The following is a 24,705-nucleotide window of genomic DNA, read 5'->3' as shown; positions in this document are numbered from 1 at the left end:
GAGGGGCCAAAGGATGCAGAAGGCAACAGGGTGATCGTGATGCGGGTCTGCGCTATCGCGAGGATGATGACGCGTGATTTGTTGAATTATGACCGGTGCTCGGTCTGGCCGCAGCGATCACCCTCGCGTGTTCACCCTTCCGGCATTACCATGGCAAATCAGATTGACGCACACCCCTTTCATGTGTACGAGTCACCGCCATCGCCACCGCCGCTTGTTTTAATTACATCAAAAGCGACACGTCGCCCAACAGGCACACACCTTGTCTATTAGGCACAGAACTCGAATGAGCATCGAAATCTTTCGCGTATTACGCACATTTTACATATGTATATCTTTACTTACATAACATTAAAGGTTAAATTACAAATCTATCTGATTTTTGTTCATTATTAAATAGTATATTTTATTATTTAACTTGTATTATGTGTTAGCTCGATCGATTTATATTAATCATTTATTGACTTATTGTGCGCATATAGCAGGATGTTTCTTCATCGTCGAAACAATCGCATAATTCTTTCCTGCATTTAAATTTTCTAAATATATTCTGGTTTTGCCACCAGTACCAGTAGTATAATCTCTTGCAAATTGCAAATATGCAATAATTTACGATTGTAAAGGATATGACCGTTCGATTGCTGGTTTGGTAAAGTTTGCATTTCCTCAGGACACGGTAATTCTTTACCCGGCTGTCAAAACTTCCGTAGAACCTTAAAAGACTGAAAAATGACCTTTTAAGGCCGCGCGACGTGAACTATCAGGTGTCGAGACTGTCGATCGATCACCAGAATAATTTTATTGATTACAGCCGGCGCGAGGGACGGCGGCGGCAGAAGGTATCCTGTGATTGTGTTCGTGCACGGCGAGAGCTACGAATGGAGCAGCGGAAATTCTTATGACGGCAGCGTCCTGGCGAGTTACGGAGGTGTCGTCGTCGTCACCATCAACTATAGACTCGGCATTCTCGGTAAGTCATGACAGATGCCTTCGGTCCCAATTCGGTGACATCTAGATCCCTTCAGCCCTGGAATCCTGGATTTTCCTGGAGAGCCAAATCTCCTGTTTTTTGGACCTGGCAATCCTATAGGTGCTCGAGGATTCCTGTATCTTGGTCTATCCTTGGATGTGACTAGACATTTCGAGTTGGAGATTCAACCCCGAAGTTGTTGACGCGTCATCTCCTTGGAGTCTTAAAATAGTTCTCCTGTTCTTTGAATTTTTGAGTAATTGATTCCAACTTCCGGGATCTATTAGTTGCTAAATTTCGCGTCTAGACACTAGTTTCCTTCAATTTCTTTACATTTCCAGTTTGTCTTATAAAACTTCCAATTTCTTAATTCTTCAAAAAAGTTTACTTTAATTTCCGTACATAAATACAGATTTTAATTCTTAATGTCTTCACTTCTGGTAGATCGCCAATTTCTGAGATTTTCAACATATATTTTTTATTTCTTAGCTTTCTATGTACGTTCCTTTCCTCTCGTCTGCGTTAAACCTCGATAATTAATCTCGATTGCTGAGTCAGATATAACTTTTGCGAACAGTTCGGAACTCAGATAAATCACATATGTTAGTTGCTCGCTTAATGGTGTGAAACGCTACCTCGCAGCAGTTAAGGTTTGAAACGAGCTAGTCGACCGTAGCTCATTAGCTATTTAGGGCCGGTTACACCGACGACGTCACTTAACGCTAAGTGTGTTTACTCAATTTTCCTGCTCCGATCCATAGCTAGGCAAACGTACAGTACTGGAAGCTGCGGTCGCGACAGAGATGACCCGACCGAGGTCGGTGTTGGTGCAACCGGTCCTTGAAACCGGTCAATTAGTTCCAAACACGTATACTCGTCTGCCCGAGAGGTGCAGACTGCCGCGCGCGGCGTTACACCATTAGATAGAACTTGTTACTCCGTGACGTTTGACGTGCGACGCTCGCCGGACGACGGGGTAAGAAACCGCAGAAAAAGTAGAAGAGCACGAAGAAACGATGGCGAACGCGGCCACGAGGATTGCAAGTTCCGACGACCCGGGTTGTTGCCTGGCAACCCGGGCAACCAAATCTAATAGGAAACTCATTACGGCCAGGTCTTCCGTTTCACCAAACTAAATTCTTGACTTCACTCCGACCCTCCCTCCCTCCCTCCCTCTTTCTCTCTCCCTCCCTTCTCTCCTCTCTCTCTCTCTCTCATTCACTCTCACTCTCACTCACTCATCCCGTTCTTCGGTGCGACAGCAAACCCCGCTGTTCTCGTCCATCACCCTCATTGTGCATACAGGGTGTTTTAAAACCTTCTCGCCCTAAGATTTCAACGAAAGAGAGTTAAAAACCACGGAATTAAAAATTCAAGCTGAGTAGAGTATCTAAAGATCTCAGGAATCGACGTTTTAGATTAGATTTGAACTGTTATTAAAATTATCTTTTAGATTTTAGATAAAGATTTTATTATTAGTTCACTACTGTTATTGTAAAATACTTTAAGATTAATCCGGGAACGGTCACCTGTGTAGCGGGATTCCGTAACTCCTTAACGATAGTTTCGGTATCATTGCGCAGGTATTATATATGGTAAAAAGGCTGCGCAACGATACCGAAACTGTCGTTAAGGAGTTACAGAATTCCGCCTCTGGATTTTCACACCACAGTGTCGAATAAATAAAACTCACGTCACAGTAAGTGCTTCTTCTGTTTTTTTAAATATTTATTTGGTTTCTCCTTACTTTTTTTTTCAGAAAATATTGAGTGAATTTATATACATACTGTCCTCAAGTACTAATAAATTATAGAACAATGAAAAATATGCAATATGCAGGGTGTCTCTGCATTCAGTTCCGAAACTGACATATCGGCTTTAGCACATAAAAATAAATCGAAAATGTTTAATAAACATATGCCCGAATCCGTACGGTTTCGGAGTTATAATAGGGTATTGAAGTTGCTTTTGTAAGAAAACATAAATTGAAGTTCTTTATTCTGATTAAAGCTTTACAAAGAATGTTCAAAAATTCCTCCGTCGACTTCAACACACTTTCTAGAATGAATTAATAAATTGTTTCAAGGTTTTTAAAGCTTAAAATCTAAAAGCTGCTGTGTCAGTTTTGGCACTGAGTCCAGGAACACCCCGTATAATTAATAACAATAACTTTTAATTGGGGATATAAAAATCACCCTAAGTACCGTTTATGCAAAATAAAATGAGGTGACCGTTTCCGAGTTAAGCGCTAAGAAGATATTTATACGTAAGGAAGGAAATAGTGAGAAGAGTGTTACAGTACAAAGGGGGGTCATATCTCGTTAAGTAAATTCGGAAGGTGACACACGATGACAGCAAATAGTAAATCCAAATTCTGAAATTCGATTCTGTCGATGGCGGAATGAAAAACAGAGAAAGAGCAGCGAGAAAAAAAAGCCTCAGCGAGGAGTGGGATAAAATGGCGACGAGACGCCCAGGAAATTTCACTCCGCAACGACCGCAGTTTTTTCCTCGCGCCCGCGCGCCCGCGCGCGCGTGCGAGAACCCCCGTTTTTTCCATTTTTCTTCGTTTCGGAAAAATGATGCGGCGCTTTGTGGAGCGTCGCGCCGACCGGCGCGCAATACACCGATCCCTATTCCCTTCCACCCGCCCCGTGTATACCAGCGTGTACCGGAAAATTTAAATCAACGAATAGCGTTCAGCAGTTCTATTGTAACGAGAAGAATGGGAGACGCGGAAGCGCAGCGCGACAGATACGCCGGAGGTTGAATATCAAATGGGACATGACCGGTGCTTTATTTCTATTCCGCTTTCATGTTCTCGCACCTCTCTCCGCGGTGCGTGTGAACGTGTGTGCGCGCGCGCGCAAAAAAGCATTGTGCGCTTTCCCCCCCCCCCCCCCGCAACGTAGAGCGCGAAGAATCGTTATTGGATCGGACCAGACATGGCCCGAAGGCTAGAAGCCGAGAAGACGAGGAAACGCCGTCTCGTAGGTAAGATGGGAAAAGATTGTACGAGGCGATGCAAACACATCCCATTACACAAAAGTCTCGGAAGATTCTAATCCTCCAGGAATTCAACGTCGCGAAAATCCAAAGAGAGAGAGAGAGTACGAAGGAGGTACGAAAATCACCCTTCCCAACAATTCGATCGATATCAGATTGCATCGCTAACGTCCTATTGAATAAAAGTCTTAGGAGATAGATACAACAAGCGAACCCTTCCATAAAACTTTAAGCTGCGAGAAGTCCGAGGAAAGATAGAGAAAAATGAACTCAAATAGCACAATGTTCAAAATAGGGACATAAGACTTCTTAAAGACGTCGTTAAAGATACGTCTGGGAAAGATACGAATATTCCCAATTCGATTAGACGGCTAATTAATTATTGAACAATCTGCGGGGGAAACACTAACCCTATCTAATCTTACAAGGACCCTACGTAGTCTCGTGGAAGCTTAGAAAGGGAAAAATCGGGCGTTTTTCCACTCTGGCAAAGCTTCCCAAATTATCGATTTGCCAAGGCCGGCGGGAAACAGTCGGCGCAACATCGTTGACCTAGATCCTAACGACAGTAACGCCTCCCTTGTTAAGGCACCGAGTGCCCTAAAGTTAATGCGCACCGACAAGTATATACACGGCGGCTCATAATGGGAATAATCCTCTTAGCTTCCGCGAAGAACAATCTCCAGTATGTCGGCGGGTAAATATGATGGATAATTTAATGGCGCGCGGGCGTTTCGAGGAGCGCGACGGGGCAAACATGCCCGGCCAGGCGCGCAGCCTTTATTGCGAAGGTGAAATATCACGTCCGAACTTGCCAGCAACAACAATCGTTGCTCGCGATTTAATTCGGGCCGAATGAAAGGAAGGAAAAGGCGGGAGAGAATCCTCCAATGGCCGAGCCTGATTCGATTAGCGCTAATCTAATTTCCTTCCTCCATCTATATTAAAAGAGATTGACTGCATTGGGATAGCTGACACTGCTGCTAATTCCCGGTTTCGTTTAATTATAAAATTGATAATTAAATAATTGAAGAATAATATCACCGAAGAATTCTTATTCTTTTTTTTTTACCAATTGGCAATATCGTTTTATGATAATGGCAAAAACTCTGAATTGCGTGCGCGAATTTGTTCCCATTCCTTATAATTGGATCTGGAGAAGGAAGAAAATAGCCATAATTACCGTACAATGTAATGAAATGCACTTAGCTCGGAATCATCTCGTTACTATTCCAGCCGCGTAGTGTCGAAATTTCTTTGTATTGTGCGATTGGGGGTTTCCATGCAGTATTCAGCCGTGGTGGATAAAACTATGGAGCCCAATGGAACAAATACGGGAATAAATATGCACAAATCTGGACAAGCTGGCAGATTTACGAATCCAGATTTATTTGGCGGAAACGGAAGGGAAAGAATAAAGTCGGCACTATTGACGAATGTATTTCGACGGGGACGAAGTCGCGGGAACAGTTTTGCGTATCATGACAATGCTGAACCCGACAAATCGGAGTAAGACTGTTGCCAATGGCGCCATCCGGCCGTCATAAATATCACCTCGACTCCGCCAATTGATAGCGATATCTCGCTCGGCGAAACGATACACAAAGTAGGACGTGATACGCCGTCTGAACACTAAATCATACCCGGCTGCTCGCCAGACGAGCCAATCTCTACATCCCGTACCCATTTAGCCCTTTCGCGCGGGAGGGCCGGCGCGGGCACGGCGCGAGGTTCCTCTAGCAGACCAAATAATTCACGTAACAGATATAGATGCAAAAAACAGTTAATACTTCAAGCAGAATGTACGTAAATTGAATTTAGCACAACAATCTGAATTGTATTGGAATTTTTTAAAACGTGTTGTGATTTCAAACATAAAAATTGGATTTTTTCAAACATATATAGGAAAACAATCTATTGTAGTTAGTTTCTTCAAAATATCATCGAAGAGTTTAATAACTATAAATAACTATTTTAAAGAAAAATATGAAAACATTATAATTACGGATTAATCACTAACGAATATGGATAAAAGTAATTTACTTACTATAAATCTTCAAGATTCGAAAGGATTTTTTTTACATAATCAATAGTTCGTTAAATTATCAACTATTTGCTATAATTAATTCTTTATATGTACCTTGAGTCACTAAAAAATTAAACATAATTATATCTCTAAGAATTGAAATAATTAATGACTATAATATTATATCTCTAGATTTTCTTCATTTTTGCTCATTTTCCCCATTTACAATTAGATTAATGACTAATCCCAATATCATTGATATCCCACGATTTATCTCGTCTGTCGTTCGATGATCCGCGACATGCGACGATTGGAGTTAAGCCCATCGGCGGTAATTCCGGTGCGATCACGGTGATGTTATACTACCCGTAACCGTCGATAATGGACACCCAGAGCGTCGCATTTACCATAAGCGGGGGCTTGTTTTGATTGCAGGCTTTCTAAACGCCAACACAGACTCGCACTTACGCTCGCCGGCGAATTATGGTCTGATGGACCAGATCGCGGCGCTACACTGGGTACAAGAGAACATCGCTTATTTCGGGGGCGATCCCAAAAACGTCACGCTGGTAGGACACGGCACCGGCGCTGCCTGCGTTAACTTCCTGATGACCAGCCACGCGGTTCCCGACGGTGAGTCACGCTTCCATTTGCAATGTTCTTAATCCGGGAACGATTCCTAGAATGACTTTTAGATTCTAATTAAAAATTATTGTTATTAATTGCATATTGTATATTTTTGATTGTCCTATAACTTGTTAGTATTTGAGGCGAGTATGTATATAATAGATTTACTCAATATGTTGTCTGAAAAATATGTTGTCTCAATGTTGTCTCAGTATTGTAAATGTCCTTTTTTCTATTAAGTGGATTCGGTCTCGGAACTTTTGAATGAAAAGTAAATATGGATTATTCTCGATGGATAAAGAAAATTACTGTGACGTAAGCTTCATTTCTTCGACACTGGAGTAAAAAAAGTCACCCCAAGTGACCCCGTTCCCGGGTTAAATTTGTATTAACGCAAGGGCGCTTCTTTCTATAACACATAAATAATTATTAAAACAATCTACATTAACGAAACTATACATAACAGTGCAAATAAAAAGTTTAAAAAGATAAAGTACAAAAATTTTTGGTAAAAAAAAGTTGATTTAAAATTGGCCAATAAACTTACAGATGAAGAAAAATATACAATTAATCTGCATATGTATGAGTTACATTTTGTACATATATTGTGTAACAAAATATATAGTTTTCTTGAAAAGGACTAAAATATATTTTCAAAAGTCTTTTGGTCTGAGGAACTTGTACGGAATAAATGTTCATGTAACAGTGTCTTAGACTAACCTATAGAAAGCTGTTTCTCTTGTCGCGTCGTATGGAAACAGATAATGTCAGGTAGAAACGGCAGAGTGTAAGAGGAGAGAGACGTAGAGGGTATAGAGGTCGAAGAGCGAGAAGCCGCACGAGACAATGATACGGAGGAGCCAGGAATAATGGGGTGGTTTACCAGACGCCATAAATTATGGAGGAATCAGCTGGCCCCTACCACCATTGACAACTCGCAGCTGTAGTGAATTATCATCCAGAAGGTCCTCCGGCGATAAGCTCTGCGGTTACGAAACAGATTGCGATACTCTGTTTTTTTTTGTCCCCTCAAGTTGATAAAACCAGTAGTACCACGTGATCGAAGAATACGACGAAGAATAATAGGGAGACCCGGACCAAAAAGTTATATCGTATCTCTTCTTTACGAGCTGATGCACTTCTCGCGCAAAAACTGACCGCGATATGGCGATAAATAATAAAGAACAATAAAGTTTAAATTTTCAGTTAAACTACGGATCTTTAAATGTTTTTAAGAATTTTACATTTCTTCTATAATTTTTGCTTTTATAACATTGGATTTAAAATAATCTGTGAAATTTAAAATTGAAATTTTTTTTGTAATCTAGATTTCTATTTCTGTTATATAATATCCTTCATTGAATATGTGCATCTCAACTGTTCCCAATATTTTGTATCCCGACTTTAACAATTCTTGAATTTTCCTGTTAGTTTCTCATCTTCTTTGATTCTGCATCTTGAATAATTTATACGCTCGAATCTTTGGACCTTGGGCTTCCTCAAATACTCATCTCATGATTTTTCAATTTCTCGATTGCCTCAATCCTGCATCTTAGCTCTCTTCTGATTTTTCGATCTTCTTGGATTAGAGATTTCTTTTTTTTCTATCTTTTAAATTCTAATATTCGGATCTCTCAATTCCTCGTTTCCTTTGATCCCGCACCTTTAATTCGTCGAACTCTTGGCTCCTGGGGGGGGATTTTGTTCCCTCCCTCGAAGGAATTAATTAATCCTCGGGTATTATGGGAGACCTGCCATTAAATCCAAGTAACGCGACGGAATTTGAGCTGGCGATAATCCTTTAATAGTCCTTTAATGTCGCGAGCTTCGACACCGTCTTATCGTTCGGTGTCGTCCTCTCTCAACGGCGACAGATATCGGAAGAACCGGGGGCCATCTTGATTCCGTAATGTCGGAAATACGTCAAGGATGCCGCCCAGGATATTCAGAGTTTACCCTGGTATCTCCTTCGCTAAATGAATGAGACCGAATCAGATGTCGACGTGTATATCGGACTGATAAGATCAAGACACTCTCCAAGACGCATCTCGTCGAATATCAAGATAGCTGGCCGAGCAAACTGCGATTAGACGTGGGAAAACATCGTCTGTCGCTTTTTACTTCGCCTTCGCCTCGCTTGAATACGCAGATATTGCGAGAAAATTTATTAAATGAAAACAACAAACCTTTCTTGTGTTGCATCATGCAAATTAATAACGTATAATTATTAACGTATTATAATTAACAATAAGTAAATAACAAATTTAGTAATAATAATATTGAGAATTATAAACACAACATATTAATAATGAAATAATAATATAGAAATAATTAAAACCAATCTCTGTCTGCAACAAATTAATTAATTACAAATGATCAATAAGAACGTTTTTTACAGTTTTTAACTAGCACTGTGTACGAGATTTGGTATATACGTATAGCATCTTTCGTGGAATATCTCTCGTCTCCTCGAGATATCAAGATTAACGACTCACAAAATTGGGATTAAGCGACTTATCCCGGTCTTCTGTATTAAATAATAGATGAACTAACACGGCGAAGTTGTGTAACGTCGTGTATACGCTCCTGCCGCCTTAATTTTCTTGGCGCTACAAACCGTGCGTTCTCTTGTCTATTCATCCCTTACGTAATGTCTAATTTTACGACGTGTGATGAGAAAATTAATGACTAATAAGCCCCCGCGCGACTCTTTGTTCTACCTTAAGATATTACATATACATTTTATTATTACTACCGGAGAAAAGGAACTTCCAACATTTTATTTTCCTCCATTTTCTCCGGTGGAGAAAATAAAAATTATTAATTAAATAGAAAGACGTTTCAGCAGCCTCGAAAAATGAATGAGAGCTCGTTCAGTTAATTATTAATTTTCTCATTTACGTAATATTAACATAGAGCGAATAACGTAAGCAATGTAAAAATGTAGATAATAATAATCAAGTAATTTTCATAATGTATACTAACACGAAATGAGGTCGCGACATAAGTTTTCCCCGCAAAAGTTCTCCCATCGCATTTTTCAATACCATGATGCATTTATCCGGGTTCTTTTTTTAGACATCTTGTACACGGCCGCACGTTCGGCGACCCATCCTTAGAGCGGAAATCGCTGATAACGTCGTAATGGAAGTCGTTGATTGGAAATAAATCTATCGAGCGGTCGCGAGATGAGTATTCGTTACTATGCATTGAAACTCGGATTGTATTTCGTTTACTCAGGTAATATCGTAGTTCCGTCCGCGCGAGCAGGGGGAATCGATCCCGAAATCATCTCGAAATTCAATTTTGTGCGTCGCGATATATAATCTCTTCCCCACACGCGAGCAAACACTCCTTGCATTACGAGATACGATTTGCAAGTCCCGAGATAAAGCGGGCCACCACCCCTCTCTCTCTCTCTCTCTTTCGAAAAGTGCGACACAAAGATTCCACGCGTCGCGCGCGGATTCCGGAATCGCATCTTGAATCGCAGCGATTCTAAAAGATATAGAATTTTTACGATGCAAAACATTTCCGGGAACATTTCCCGGTGTACATACAAAGGACGCGAAGATCGCGACATCGCTGGCACTGCGCGGAAAAATAATAATAATAATGGGATGAAAAATACTTAGCCACTAAAGATCTTACAAAGTGTTATTAATAATTAATTATGCCTCTATTTGCCGAGAGAAACGCTGTAAAATATATATTAATAACGTCTTAATAACAGGAAGACCCTCATTTCTTTATTATTATAATTATTATTCTGAGACTGATATATATATAAATTACGCTTTAATTAACATCCTTCATAAAGTAAAAATTTACTATATTCGCTGCTCGTAGCAAACCTTTGCGAAACACGCACTGTACGTGACATCAACGGTGGCTCAATTGCAGGTCTGCTGTTCCATCGAAGCGTTCTGATGTCAGGCAGCGCGCTTTCACCCTGGGCGTTGGTGAGAGGCGCCGCCAATTACGCCATGCAGGTCGCCAAACACCTAAATTGTTCGTCGGTGAGTACAAACATGTCCTCCCGATCGCGTCCAAATTATCCCGCGCGTCAACCTATAATTTCATTAATCCTTTCACCGTCCTCTGGAGCCTCTCTCTCTCTCTCTCTCTCTCTTTCTCTCTTCAAAAATAATGGCATCGTTAATTAATATAGAATTTAAATCATTTTGCATATGTGTATAACTGCGGCATTTATGTCGAAATTTGATTTTATGTAATTGAAATGGAAGCAAATTTGAAGGCAGATTTTACAAATAATAAACCTACTCTTTAAAAGTCGAAGAGTGAAATATCACTCAAAACGAGTAAAATGCGAGTGTAACGAAAAGTGAAAATTGAGTGACAACCCTTTGTTTCGGAGTGACTATCGCAATCGCTCTAATATATTAGTGACGAAAGCACTCTATGAGATTTAGAAAGTAAAAAATCAAATTTGTAACGGGGAGAAGATGGGAGTGAAAAATTTTCAAAAATTTAAAAGCTCCGAAAAGCAGATTTTGATTTTACGAGACAGTGAACGCGCTGAATTTAACGTTAAATTCGGGATACATTCCGTTCATTTCAGAGTTTACAGGGTGAGACCGACAGGACGCGTATCCGTTATATTTCATCGTGTCGGCACACTCTTCCCCCCCGCCCGCGCGCGTTAACTCTTATTCGCTCGTTTTCGAGCGCCGCGCGGCTCGCATAATTCGCGATAATTCCGATCGTCGGCGGCGAAACGACCGCGTAGAAGCGGCCGGGCATAAATTAAAATATCAAATGCGAGTACACTCGCGCACCCGGTGTTTTTACAGCATTAATTACGTAATACCAATTATATTAACGGCGCGTTTCAATTAAGCTAATATACACTCGAGACATCGGCCGCCCCCCATTGGCGAGTGCAATGCGCGCGCACTTTCAATAAAAGGGACGTTAAATTTCGCAAATTGCAGGTCTGGGCGATGCAAATTTCATGCGCGTACCAGTCACAGCGACGAGCCGTAACAATTATTTTATCATTCAGAAATGTCTTGATTGCTCGAATAACATTTTATATATTGGTTTCACCGGAGAAATGACATTAAATAAAATTATATAGCTATCTCAAATTTCAATAAAATATACTATCGCACCATTATTCCGCACAGATTCGTTATTCCCATCTCGCTCCTCTTCTTCCTTTCCCATTTCTTTTCTTTTTTCTCTAGATATATTCCTGCGCGCTACGAGCCATGAAAAATATGTTGTCCTCGGTTGACGGTTATTTTATTAAAGGTGAATTACGTACTTGGCTCACTTTATTACCGCAGAGCCACCGTGACGTATTCCTTATTGAAATTGATATGCACTGCTGTAAATTCCAGCGACGATATTCTCCCGATCCCCAGCTCGTCGGAGTAGATCCTCGATATCTACAAGCCCGCCGTCGTCGCGCGTTTTCTCATTCATCAAAAATAACGCAATAAAAGATAACCCGGTTCCCCAACAGTGTTTTTCCAATTCAAACTTTCCCCCGTGGACATTTTCGGGCGTGTGTGGACGAATGCGGAGGTGGAAATAAAATTGATTCCCCGCTATACAAGTCCGCCGATCCGAACGGCATAATATAATCCCTATTCGCAATTTCCATTTTCGCGCGCGCCGCCATTTTTCTGCGGGACGCTTTTAGAAACACACTGAAAAACAATCGATGTTCCAATTCTCGTTTAATCGTTACTTTCAATCGTGAACCGCAAATCGGGGCCGCTTAGGCCCCGATATACTATATTTTTTGGCTAACGATTCGGAGCTTTTTTCCCGAGCTCTGATGTTATTCGGAAAAAAACAGACAAAAGAAGGATACATGTCTGAAAACCATCTACGCTCTATTTGCGTATTTTTCGGTAAAAATATTTTGAATGTTTTGAACCTCAAAATTAATATCTTTAAATGGATTTTTACCGACAAAAGTTTAAAGCTGTGTAATATCTGAAAAATCTTTTATTCAACATTCTAGCCTAACTAACAATATCAATATTCTAAACTAATTAACAATATTTAGCATATACATATAGAATAGATTATTAATGTTTTATACATGCTTTGATCTTTATATATGTACACATATTATAGGATTATCACCTAGAACAACATTGAAAAGGAATAATTTAACATATTAATTTTCACACAGTTTCCCAAACAACACAACGTTCAAAATCGGGACATAAGACATCTTAAGACATTCAAAGACGTCTTATGTCTCGATTTTTTGGGCATTGTGCTGTCTGGGTTATTTTTATTAATCGGACGATAAGAAAGATCTTTGTAAGTAAATGTTTGGGCGAGAAAGGGTAAAGCTCCGAGCAGCGGTGCTCTTGTACCCAATGGAGAAGGAGTGGAGCTCCTCCAATTGTCCATATAAAGAAAAAAATAATAAAAATATTTTGTTATATCATTAATTAAATATGTAAATATGTCAAGAATAACAAGAAAATATTCAATCACTACATACCTATGTGACTTTATTTGAACATTTTATGCCTTCGTCTTTCTCATTGGTAAAAATTTATTTAAAATGTTCATTTTGAAGTTATTTACAATATTTTCACAGAAGAATACATAAATAGGACGTGCGCGGAGATTAAATTTTCGAAAGTTAATCCAAGAAGAAAAAAAGTCTCGAAATTTATCTGATCCTGTAGTTACTCTTATTTTCTAATAATCTATTCAACAGAGGGAAAAACGGTTTTAAATGTTTTTATTACGTTCATACAATAAGCGTTTCCTCATTCTTCAAACAAATAACGAAAACCTTCTGCGCTTCTTTTCCTTCATCTGTTTATCGCGCGTGATAAACCGCGCATAACGCACGGAATAACTCACGTGGCAAATCGCCCGAGCATAACGGAAGGCGTTCCCAGAGTTGACGCGTTTCGCGCGCGGGACGTGCGGGATCGTGTCGGGAAAGGGTCGACATTTTCCGGCGGCATTTCCCGGCAAGGATATACCGTTGGAACAAGGAGCGGGCTGGGCGAGCCTTAACGAGGCCACCACCCCGCGCCACGGCACCACACATCGTGCCGGCAAGGTAAACAAGATTTTCGTGCGTCGCTCAGCGAAATTCAGCCGGCGCCGCCGCCGCGCCGGGGTGTCCGGAGTTTGGACTGGCCGCCACTCCGGTCTCTCTCACCGGGCGATTCGCTTTAATTTCGAGGGTCGCACGCAAATGAATTGCTTTAACGTCGGTAATCGTCTTTGGAAATCCAGCTCGCCAGCGCAGACGCGGCGGTTAACCGCAATCGAATGTCGAATCACCCGCTGACTAAATACGACGTCCTGCGTGTGTGCAAAATTGCCCGCGCGCCGCACGCGGAAGTCGAGGATTCCGCCGTTATCCCACATCGAAATCGGGAGCCGCGTCTCTGATTGTGCCGATCCTCACCGTTCCCGATAAAATTACCCGGCACAATCGCGTTAAATGTTACGAGTTAATGGGGTATTCCGCAGCTCGCGGTCCTAATTGTAATGACAGGTTCTATGGCCAATCTGGAGTTTCGTTTTCTGAGCGAAAATGCCGAGGGGAGATTATTAATCGCGATCTTCCCCAATTCTTGTGTGGCATTGCTGCTCTATAAATCTCATAGAGCAGTTACGCCACTAACGTATCAGAATGATTGCGATTGTCACTCTAATTTGAGTAAATGCGGGCACTCATAAGGTAGGAATAAATTTTTCACTTACATTTTTAAAGAGGCTACTCTACCGGAGTGATACGATCTCACTCTAAAGCTATATAGTGAATCCCGATTCACTAAAGATCGATTGACAAACCCAGTGAGAAACGATACATCGGATCGACGTCGATTCGATATCGATTCTATCAGATCTCATCGATGCGGTTCTGTCAGGTTGTTGAACATCGATAGTTTCAAATATTTCGAGGTTATTTTGATGTTATGATAACTTTGCAAACAATCTGTTGGTAGCATGTAGCAATATAATATAATACTTTCTTTCAAGATTTTCAATGTTTTTCATGTTTGTCCATTATCAACGATTCGATATCGTTTCGATATCAATTCGACTTATGAGATGAAAAGAACTAAATTGTTTTCTGAATCGAAGAAAATTGAAAATTATTGTGTTTTAAATTACATTAACTAAGTATGCGGCCTAATATATATATTATATAAATTTATATAAATTATATATATATGTATCATATATATAATGTCCTTTTTAGAAGAGGATTATATACATTTATATATGAAAAATTTGTTACCGGGGATTACGTTTTTCAATGAAAAAAACGAGTTATGGTAACGATAAGTTACTTTTTTCAGTGAGAATAATAAGTTATTATTATATTATTTATTAATTATAAATTTATTTAAAAAATATTATAAATATTTGGAATATATTATTATAAAATATTCTTAAAATATATTGGGACAACTTTGCCGAATAATTAAGAGTCATGCATGATGCACGCAATCAAATCGATGTTGAAACGATGTCGAATCGATGCCGATTTGAACTCTTTGACATTAATTCGACATTGTTTCGACATTGATTCGATTGCTATATTTTTCATAAATATCAAATAATTCTCACAAAGAGGTTGGAATGGAAACCCTCCGTTTGCAAACTCTTTATGACATCAAAAAGCGTTATGAAAGCGCTCTAGCTATCATACAAAATATATCGATTTTTCAAGGATTTCGATGTCGATGAATGCTTGAAACTGTGACCACCTGAATATCGAAATTGATGTGAAGATCGATTTTATATTGATATCGAGATTTCGATATCTAATCGACGTCGATCCGATGTATCGTTTCTCAAATGACTCACAGAGTGAAATTTTCCACTCAAAGTTGTGAGTGACACAATTCACTCCTGGGCACTATATAATCTACTGCACTCGAAAAGAGTGCTCTTTCGCTCAAATGCAGTGCGATTTCACTCCAACTTATAGAACGCAATTTTACTCTTTAGAGTGGCGACTCACTCCGAAGTGCACGGGCTCAATTTTCACTTTTCGTTACACTTGGCATTTTACTCGTTTTGAGTGATATTTCACTCTTCGACTTTTAGAGAGTGATGATTGTATAGTTAAGCTTAGTTACATTACGTAGTTATGTTTTGTTATTGTAATCAAGTATATAATTACGATCCTGTTAAAGTTTGCTCGAAATTAAACAAGAAATATGCTCGTGTTATTTATTTGTTTCCCTGAAACCCAATTTCCACAGTTCTATCTTCTTTAGTTGCTTCAACTCGAAAACTGTTGTCACCTCATTTTCACTAAAAGAGAAGGTTGACAAATACCGAAAAACGTTAATGCTCCTCTTTCTTGCGCTTGTAGAGTGGTATAAAAACCAAAATGTGGTAATGGAGGATTCTGATCGTTATTATCCGTCTGAAGTGTGTTGATTTTATTCTGTCGCGCAGGTGGCGGAGGATCCTCAGGCCTTGCTGAAGTGCCTGAGAGACGTGTCCTTGAGCGAATTGGTGTCGGTGCCCGTTAAAGGGCTCGCGTTCGCGCCAGCCTTCGGCCCCAGTATAGACGGCGTCGTAATCGATCCCGGCGATCCCGAGGATCAGGACTACACCCTGCAAGTCGACACGATCAATACGCTCAACAACATTCTTCTGAGGAAGGACGTCGTGGCGAAACTGTCGAGGTATCGTCTCGAGCTCCTCTTTTTTGCCTCCAACCGTTATAACTAGCGAAATCGAGCATCGAGGCAAGAGAAAATAAATAGCGCGAGAAACAATACCCGAGTTTTGCAGAAACATCACGGAGAGAGATAAAATCGCATCTTGCAACATCGAAAATAACTCCTTTTATTCTTCGTTGGAAAATACGGAAAGCTCGCATAAACAAGACTGTAAAAGTATCGAAAAATGTATCCAATGTGTCAATGGAAAATCTTATTTAAAAATTCTATGAATTCAAATACCAATAGTTGAAATTTTTATACTTATATTGTTAATTTTTTCCGTGATTTGTGGAATTTTCTATTATTTTGACAAATATTGTATAATGCGGAATTCTACGTAAACAAAAATCTTCCAAGATTTGCAGGATCCGCGACTAAAAAGGAAATTTCTCGTATCTCAAGAAGCTTTTTATACTTTAAGACGAAGCTCATAAGTCCGTAAATGTTTTGTAAATTGCGAGCTTGTTAACATTTCGTGAAACTTTATTTTATCCCTTTTAACGATAGAAGAAGAAAAATTTTTGAATTATTCACAAGGTACGACCTGATGGTGGGTGTTGTTCGTTCCGAGGCGTATTTTTCGCTAACCGCCGACGATGCTCAGTATGGGATCGAGGCCGACAGAAGAACGAAGATCCTGCGTCAATTCGTGCGGAACACGTACACGTATCACCAGCCGGAGATCCTGGCAACCATAATAAATGAGTATACAGACTGGGAACGACCTGTGCAACATCCCGTCAATATTAGGTAAATTCTGAGAGACCAAATTTAATTAAAAAGAAATTTTATAACAATAATCTATTAAATAAACGAACAAAGGCAAATAAGAGCTAGTTCGCAACGATGGTCGGGCGACAGTAATAAAACAAATATTACAATTATAAATAAATTAATATAATAAAGTAACTTTATTATATAACATACTTTATTATATTAAATTAATTTATTTATAATTGTAATATTTGTTTTGTTACTGTCGCCCGACCATCGTTGCGAACTAGCACTTATTTGCCTTTGTTCGATTATTTATTGTTATTGAGAGCTTTATACTTGATAATAATCTATTATTTATTTTAATTACCATCAAGTATCTATTTCAATTAATCTTCAGCTATTATTTATTAGCAATACTTAATCGTATATACTTACTAGTTTTTTATATACAATTATTTGTTTTATTATTTATTAGATTTATTATAAACTAATATTTACTTATCAAAGTTATCTTGTTTTTTATTTTAAAATCTTTTATTTTTGATTAATGTACCAATTACTTCTGCTTTAAAATAAAATACGTAAATAATTTAAAATTTTACAGATTTTCCTTTAAAAAATTACAAAATTTTATATTTTACTTATTTTAATTCTATTATCGGTCTTCAAGTTTATTTTCAGTTAGAGCTTGTGGAAGGAGTTTGCGAAGTATATTTATATGAAAACCATAAAAAGGATATATGTACATTTTTTTCAGAGATGAAACTCTAGAGGCCCTAGGGGATGCGAATACAGTCGCTCCGGCGACGAGAACAGCGGATCTTCACAGCCAATCCCATAGGAACTCCTATCTATATGTCTTCGACTATCAAACGAAATTCGGAGACTATCCTCAGGTTTGTTATCGGAATATACTTTTTATCTCACAAGCTGGAATGAAAAAGAATTGGTAGAATCTAGATTACTAGAAAAAAATCTAGAGAATAAAATATTTGTGAATATACTTTTAATTATTATTACATTATGTCCACGATATTTTTGATATTATTTAATTTGTCTTCTAAATTGTGGAATTTAATAATAAATCTCTTGCAATAAGTATAGACTTTAAATATACAAGAAGCTCAACTAGACACACATCAAAAAATTCTATTAATTCTAAAAAGTAGCGCGGTTTAATTCAAAAAATTCTAAAAAGTAGCGCGGTAAAGATTTTGTTAAGTTTATTTAGATGCGTAATCTCATTCGTTTTTCATATTAATTATTTATTTAAGTCATTTATAACGCCTACATGTATACGAAACATAAGTTGGGATTCACCGGAAATGCGACAACACGGTGGCAACTCTTGCTCATATCTGATTTCAGAAACTTACGATGGAGCATATACGGCCCCTTTCCTCCCCCATTCCCTTTTCCTTTAGCTACTCCTAGTTTCGAACTTTGAATAAATTTCAGTGGCGCGATTATTAATGCCACATATATTAGCAATATCCACTCTCCTCTCATCCGGATGTCTAACAAGAAACGGATGTGTAGAAGAGGAAATCCGAAAATTGCACCGATGAGATCAGTTATTACCGTTTGCGTGAAATTTCGCGATATTATTTCAAGATATATATATTCTTCTTCGCCTACATCAGGGTTGGTCCGTGAACCGTGTTTCAATTAGCCACACCCCTCGAATACACAGATAAACCAAAAATAAATACGTAATGTATACGACACGGGGTACGGGAGAATTAAAAAATCGTCAGGTGTTCGAGAAAAACAATCTTCTTAAAAAAAAATTTCCTTCGACTTTTCGCGAAAGGTAACAATTCGCTGAATAAATTATCACCTTCCATATTTATCCCCCCGTAAATTCGAAAAAACAACGGCGAAGAGGTGGAATTTTAAAGGAGCCCCGAACGACGCGACGAGGAAGGAGAAGGAGAGATTTGAAATTCCACGTTCGCCTCGCACCTGCAGCTTCCGCGCGCACTTTTTCCCTTCTCACCCCATGCCGTCATTTCTGCCGGCACCTTTATGCCTTACACCCGGTGCACTTTGCATACGAATATCGTCTGGCACCTCGACCTGGGCGATCACCGTTGCCGTCACCGGCGAAATGAAAGTGCATTAAACGTTCAACGCGCCCCCCTCGTCCCCCCGCCCGTCTCGCGCTGCGAAGCCAACGAAGAATAAGGATCGCGCGTAAACGCTGCAACGAACTTATTGCGTCTGCACGATTGCATCCAGAAAAACGTTTCGGTTGCATTCGGGGCGAAACGTTCGCCTCGCAAAGGAATATAATGCTAACTGGAATATTTCATATTCCTGCGCCGTGAAGTGAAATATATAACTCGAGACATCGAGACATTTTTAATGCGTTTGATATTTCAAGGAAGTCTAAGCTTCGTATTTCGCTCGATCGTTTAATCCAGCAATTGTAAAACGAGTCATAACAGATTAATACGTTAATTCGTTGAAACAATCAAAAGAGTAATTAGTTCCCGTTTAATGAATGATAATTTAATCGTGACTTGATTACTGCTATTACTCATTAAGCATTCCGACAGTTTATTCTGTAATTGTTATAACATTAACCACTGATTCAGTTACTCAATAATCATTATTGGATAATATTTCATTCTTGGATTTTGGAATTGTAGTATAAAAACCGCTTTGAAAGTCGACTGTAGGCAGAAACATGATCCGCTACTTTCTTGCGGATAATTCGAATTTTTTCGAGGACGTGAAACTCCGCGCTCCGGGCTTGTTAAAATGGCAGGCAAACGCGAAATTTGCGAAACAGGCCGAGGTATTTTTACAATTTCAACGAGAAATCGTGGGTGCCCCTGGGTCCCCGGCAGATTCCACGAATGCTTCCGTGTGATCGAGCGTGAAAGAGCCCGGAAAAATTCTGCTGAATTCCGCGGTTAGCTCGGTCCGTCGATCCTTTCATTCATCCCTGCTCCTCTCCTCCCGATTGGACCACGCGATTGAACTATTAAAGCCAAAATTAGAGTTATCTCGAGCCGACTAATTTTTTTATTTGTTATTTCGAGCCGAAAACAACAGAAAGAAAAAGAGAGATAAACACAAAAAATTATTATATCGTATTACATACAAAAAAGTGATGGAAATACAAATAACGGCAGAAACAGAAATAAATTCTTACTTTTGTTTCAATTTTTACTGTCTCGCTTCTATATTTATTTATTTGGAATTTACACATTTATATTTTTATTGTATAGCATGTTAATTATTATTTCAGAGGCCGGGATGCATTCACGGAGAGGAGCTGCCATATTTTTTCGGAGCGCCCCTGGTCGGAGGTTTGTCCCATTGGCCGAAGAACTATACCAGGGCCGAGATAGCGCTCTCCGAGAGCGTGATACTCTATCTGACAAACTTTGCACGCACGGGGTGAGTTGTCGAGCAAGCGTATCTTTCGCGATGCTCTTGTGAAATAATATAATTTCCTGTTCAACAATTCCTCTCTATCGACCAGGAATCCAAACGAGGGCACTCCTGATACTGGACCCCTCGGTTCCAGACCGGAAAGGACCAAGTTTAAAAATATCGACTGGACCGCTTATGAGGCCGTCCACAAAAAATATCTTAGCATAGGTGAGCCTTCATAATGTTTCTCTTTCGTCTAATATTCTTTTATGAAATATTTCTGTCTTATAAAATATTCGAAAAGTTCATTTCTATTTTTATATTAAATTTCTTTTTAATTTATTTACTCTTTTTTTATACAACAGACATAATGTTGAAAAATTTTGATTTTTATATCTTTTTATAGCGCAAAGATTATTATAATATCCCAGTAAACAAAATGATAGCAGTATGTCAGCAGATTGGTAACAGATTTGATCAGACATGTCGGTAGACTGACATCAACTGCGTCCACATTCAGTTTATGTTCTGTCAGCAGAGTCTACTAGCATAATTAGACAGCAGATTGGCAGCAGAAACCGCGCAGAGCCTGGGCGGTTCCTGCAGGATCTGCTCGATTTCTGCAGCCAATCTGCTGTCCGATTATGTTAGTAGACTATTATACTTATGTTGGTTTTCTGCCGATATCACGTAATATATCAGAACAGGCATCAAATCTATAGTCTTTCTGCCGACAAAACTTTTAGCAGATACTTGGCAAGATCTGATGCTTTAGACAGACTTAGCTTTTATATATACATATTAATATGTATATAAAATAAATTAAATTGCTCATACTTGTACATTGACTTTTTAGAGCTCAAATCGAAACTGAAGAACCACTACAGGGCCCATCGCCTTTCTTTTTGGCTGAACTTGGTGCCCGACCTTCACAAACCCGGCTCGGACGATGTTCCTAGATCGCATCATCTCCTCGATGCCGAGCAGGTATTACAATGTTATCATAAAAACCATTGGTCAATCGTATAATTATCAAAATCAAAACAAGTTGAATCAATCATATTGAATTCAGGAAAAATCTTATCTCCAGGTACCGCCCAGATTCATTCAGAGGGTGCCGACGACCACGAGAACGACCACCTTGGAGGTGACGTCCATCGAGAAATCCTCGTCCAACGTGTCAACGGCTATGCCCAGCGACATCACGTTCGAGGACACCACGGCGTTACCCGAGGACGGCTTCGCGGCGTATTCCACCGCCCTGAGCGTGACAATCGCGATCGGCTGCAGCCTGCTGATCCTGAACGTACTCATTTTCGCCGGGGTGTATTATCAGCGCGACAAGAGCAACCACCAGCACCACGGCTGCTCCAAAAAGCGCCAGGAGAACGGCCAGATGCCGAACAACATTTGCGGTGAGCTGGAAATCAAGACCGCCGAGCGGCATCACATCCAGCACATACCGCCGCCGGAGTTCGCCGACCTTCAGAATAATACCTGTCACGTGCCTATGCCGCCCCCGCCACCGAAGAACACGAAGCCCGGCAAGCCTGGCCAGAACCTCATCATCAGTCCCAACCAGCTCCAGCAGGAGAGCCTGGCCATGACCGGCACCGGGACCTTGAAAAAGGGACACAATCACCCTCAGGTCATGGAGGAGCTGAGGGTCTGACTCTAGGCGACCGCGCGGTCACCGAACTAACATGGCCGCGAGGATATTAGGATCCCCGAAGCAACCGAGCGTCAGGGAATCATTTCGAAATGGAGCTCTCCATCGTTAATCTGACCATGGACATAATCAGGACACTGAAGAAGAAACACAATCATTGCCAGTTCACAGAGAGGCTGAGAGTCAGGCTCTAGCGAATACCGAAATACTTTTAGATTAGAATCCTGAAACCGTCGAATGTCGGGAAATCGCGTCGAGATGGCTCTTCAGAATGTTCTTCGTCATCGGTTTGACCACAAGCGGAATCCTCCTGTAGAAGAAACCGCGAGATGATTAACAGAGACGAAGTCTGAAATCAAAACGGAAAACCGTTTCAGGAAATAATGTTTTCCAATTGATACTCGACGGGAAGTGGGACAATTCTTCAAAGTTTTTTTTCGAAGCGACCGTGATATTGTCGATAGATAGGAAGTAATAAAGGATAAGAGGTGAATGAAGTGACTTTCATTGTTACGTGAGGAGTATGTATTAGTACAGGGGCATAACTGGTATTTCATGCACGGAAGCCGACTGCTGGCCTTTATATAAAAGTCAGAATCAAAGTCGAGGTCCGGTCGTTTCGGGACAAGCAGCGTTGCTTCCAATTCGCTATGCCCCTGTGTTAGTGGCGACGCCATACTGTTATCGTTTTCTACCTTTCGAATTTGCGACCAACTGCCGAAAATCATATAGTCTTTGATGGATAGAGAAATCTGCGTTAAGTAGGACTCTTCATCCCCCTTCCCAAGAAAAAAAAATCGATCGCATTCTATTTCTTTTTTGACACAAATTTTTTATCTTATTGTATTCTCTTACTCATTTTATATCATATTTTTTACTTTATTTAGATTTATCTTATTTAAATATTCCAAGTATTTTATTTAAATATTATAATTTTATTACTAAAGATTAATATATTATCTTTTATATATTTTATCAATTTTTATTGTACAAAATTTATTGTAATAAATTAGCAATTATAATTAATTTATAACTTCCTTACGCACACAAAATTAATGATCAAAATTAATGGTACTTTCTTGATCTGCTTTTATGTTATCTGCTGTTCCTTTCTTCCTTTCTCTCTCTTTCTCTCTCTCTCTCTCTCTCTCTCTCTCTCTCTCTCTCTCTCTCTCTCTCTCTCTCTCTCTCTCTCTCTCTCTCTCTTTCATTACCTTTCCACGTAATATAGACTGAAGGTTCGAGCCGATTTGAATCGTGCCGACACTGTCCTCGTTCTTCCGAGTGATGATTATGACAATGGTTCGAATCGCTGCCACGACGATTTATTTCTATGACGTCGATCGTTCGAATGCTCAATTAAATACTTAATTAACACTTTCTTTCTCAATAATAACGTAATTAAATTTTTACAAAAATTAAATTTATTTAGCAGCTAAATTTTACCGTGACAAAAATTTTGACAGAACAAAACTTTGATGATTTCGTAAAATTATTGCAATGTTCCAGTAATTTCTTGCAAGTTAAAATGTGAAATAAAATTCAGACAAATTTCTGCACAATAAAAACTTGATAAATTTCTGAGAATGAAAAGGTTAAGTGGGCGATCGAGAGAATCGAACAATTTCTTTTTTTTTACTGTAAGAATAAAAGAAAGTCGAAAGACCGATAACACTCAATAGCATACTGCCAAACGATCGTGAATTAAGAAAAAAATTACGTGGATCGTTGAATGGAAAATCGTGATAAGTCAAAAATTCGAAGACGAAAAGCTGTTGCGATAGAAAAAAAACGCGTTGTTTTTAATCCATCAATGTTATACAAAAAAATAAGACAACTGCAAATTTAATCAGTCCTTGTTGTTTTAAATATAAGCATTTCCAAAAGAATTATATGCGAGGCAGGCATTCGCATAAAAATGTATTAATTGCAAACTACTTTGTGGGAAACTATTTCAAAAAAATATTGCTTATAAAGATTTCATTAGACACTATTCTTTGTTTTAATTTTGTTAATTTCACTAATCTCATATCATTCGTCAGTTTAGTATCATCTTTAAGACTAGCAAGTAATACAAAGAAAGAAAGAAAGATTAAATTTTTAGAGTTGTCCTATTTTTAAAAGATTAACGAAGATTTTTTGAATATCTGAATGGCGACTGTTGGAGGAACTTTCGAATATGCGATTTCGACTGTAAATAAAGATTAATTAAATTTAAGTCTGTCGCTGACGCGCTGTTAAAACGAGTGAAGGGTACAGAAGAGCTCGGGAATAGCTCCGATTGTAATAATACTGCACATCGACGAGAGAAAAAAACGGTATGTCAGCGTAGTCGGAAGCACACTGGACGTAATTTTAAATTTGTATATAATTGACATTACAATAAACTATATAATAAACTATCAATCGTTTAATACAAACCTATTCCCAAAAATCAAATAAGTTTTATCAGTTTACAGAAAAAGATTAAAATAGTACGAATTACATTTAAGTCATCAAAAGTGGATCGTGCAAATTAAAAGGGATCACTCAAAAATAAATTGCACATATTGATCTATATCAATTTTCAATGGCACTTAAATTATATAACTTTGCA

General features: G+C 39.2%; 1 protein-coding gene across 3 annotated transcripts in view; it reads left to right on the top strand.

Annotated features, from left to right (window-relative positions):
• Positions 1-24,511, top strand: part of Nlg-3 (neuroligin 3) — a 152,617-nt gene extending 128,106 nt beyond the window's left edge. For 2 of the 3 annotated variants that reach the window (XM_071709534.1, XM_071709533.1), the window contains exons 3-12: positions 812-970; positions 6,438-6,635; positions 10,533-10,648; positions 16,065-16,297; positions 16,874-17,086; positions 17,811-17,949; positions 20,313-20,464; positions 20,550-20,668; positions 21,297-21,427; positions 21,513-24,511. In XM_071709534.1, the coding sequence (XP_071565635.1) occupies positions 812-970; positions 6,438-6,635; positions 10,533-10,648; positions 16,065-16,297; positions 16,874-17,086; positions 17,811-17,949; positions 20,313-20,464; positions 20,550-20,668; positions 21,297-21,427; positions 21,513-22,112 (2,060 nt within the window). In that variant the 3' untranslated portion in view covers positions 22,113-24,511. The remainder of the gene's footprint in view (positions 1-811; positions 971-6,437; positions 6,636-10,532; positions 10,649-16,064; positions 16,298-16,873; positions 17,087-17,810; positions 17,950-20,312; positions 20,465-20,549; positions 20,669-21,296; positions 21,428-21,512) is intronic. The other variant, XM_071709535.1, reaches the window with a different exon arrangement.
• Positions 24,512-24,705: the final 194 nt, after the last annotated feature.

This window comes from Temnothorax nylanderi, unplaced genomic scaffold, assembly GCF_030848795.1.
Source record: "Temnothorax nylanderi isolate EJ_2023f unplaced genomic scaffold, tnyl_v1.0 TNYL_tig0079_pilon, whole genome shotgun sequence".
NCBI classification, from domain to species: domain Eukaryota; kingdom Metazoa; phylum Arthropoda; class Insecta; order Hymenoptera; family Formicidae; genus Temnothorax; species Temnothorax nylanderi.
Note: the sequence above shows the minus strand (reverse complement) of the source record. Positions and strands in the feature narration are given on the sequence as shown.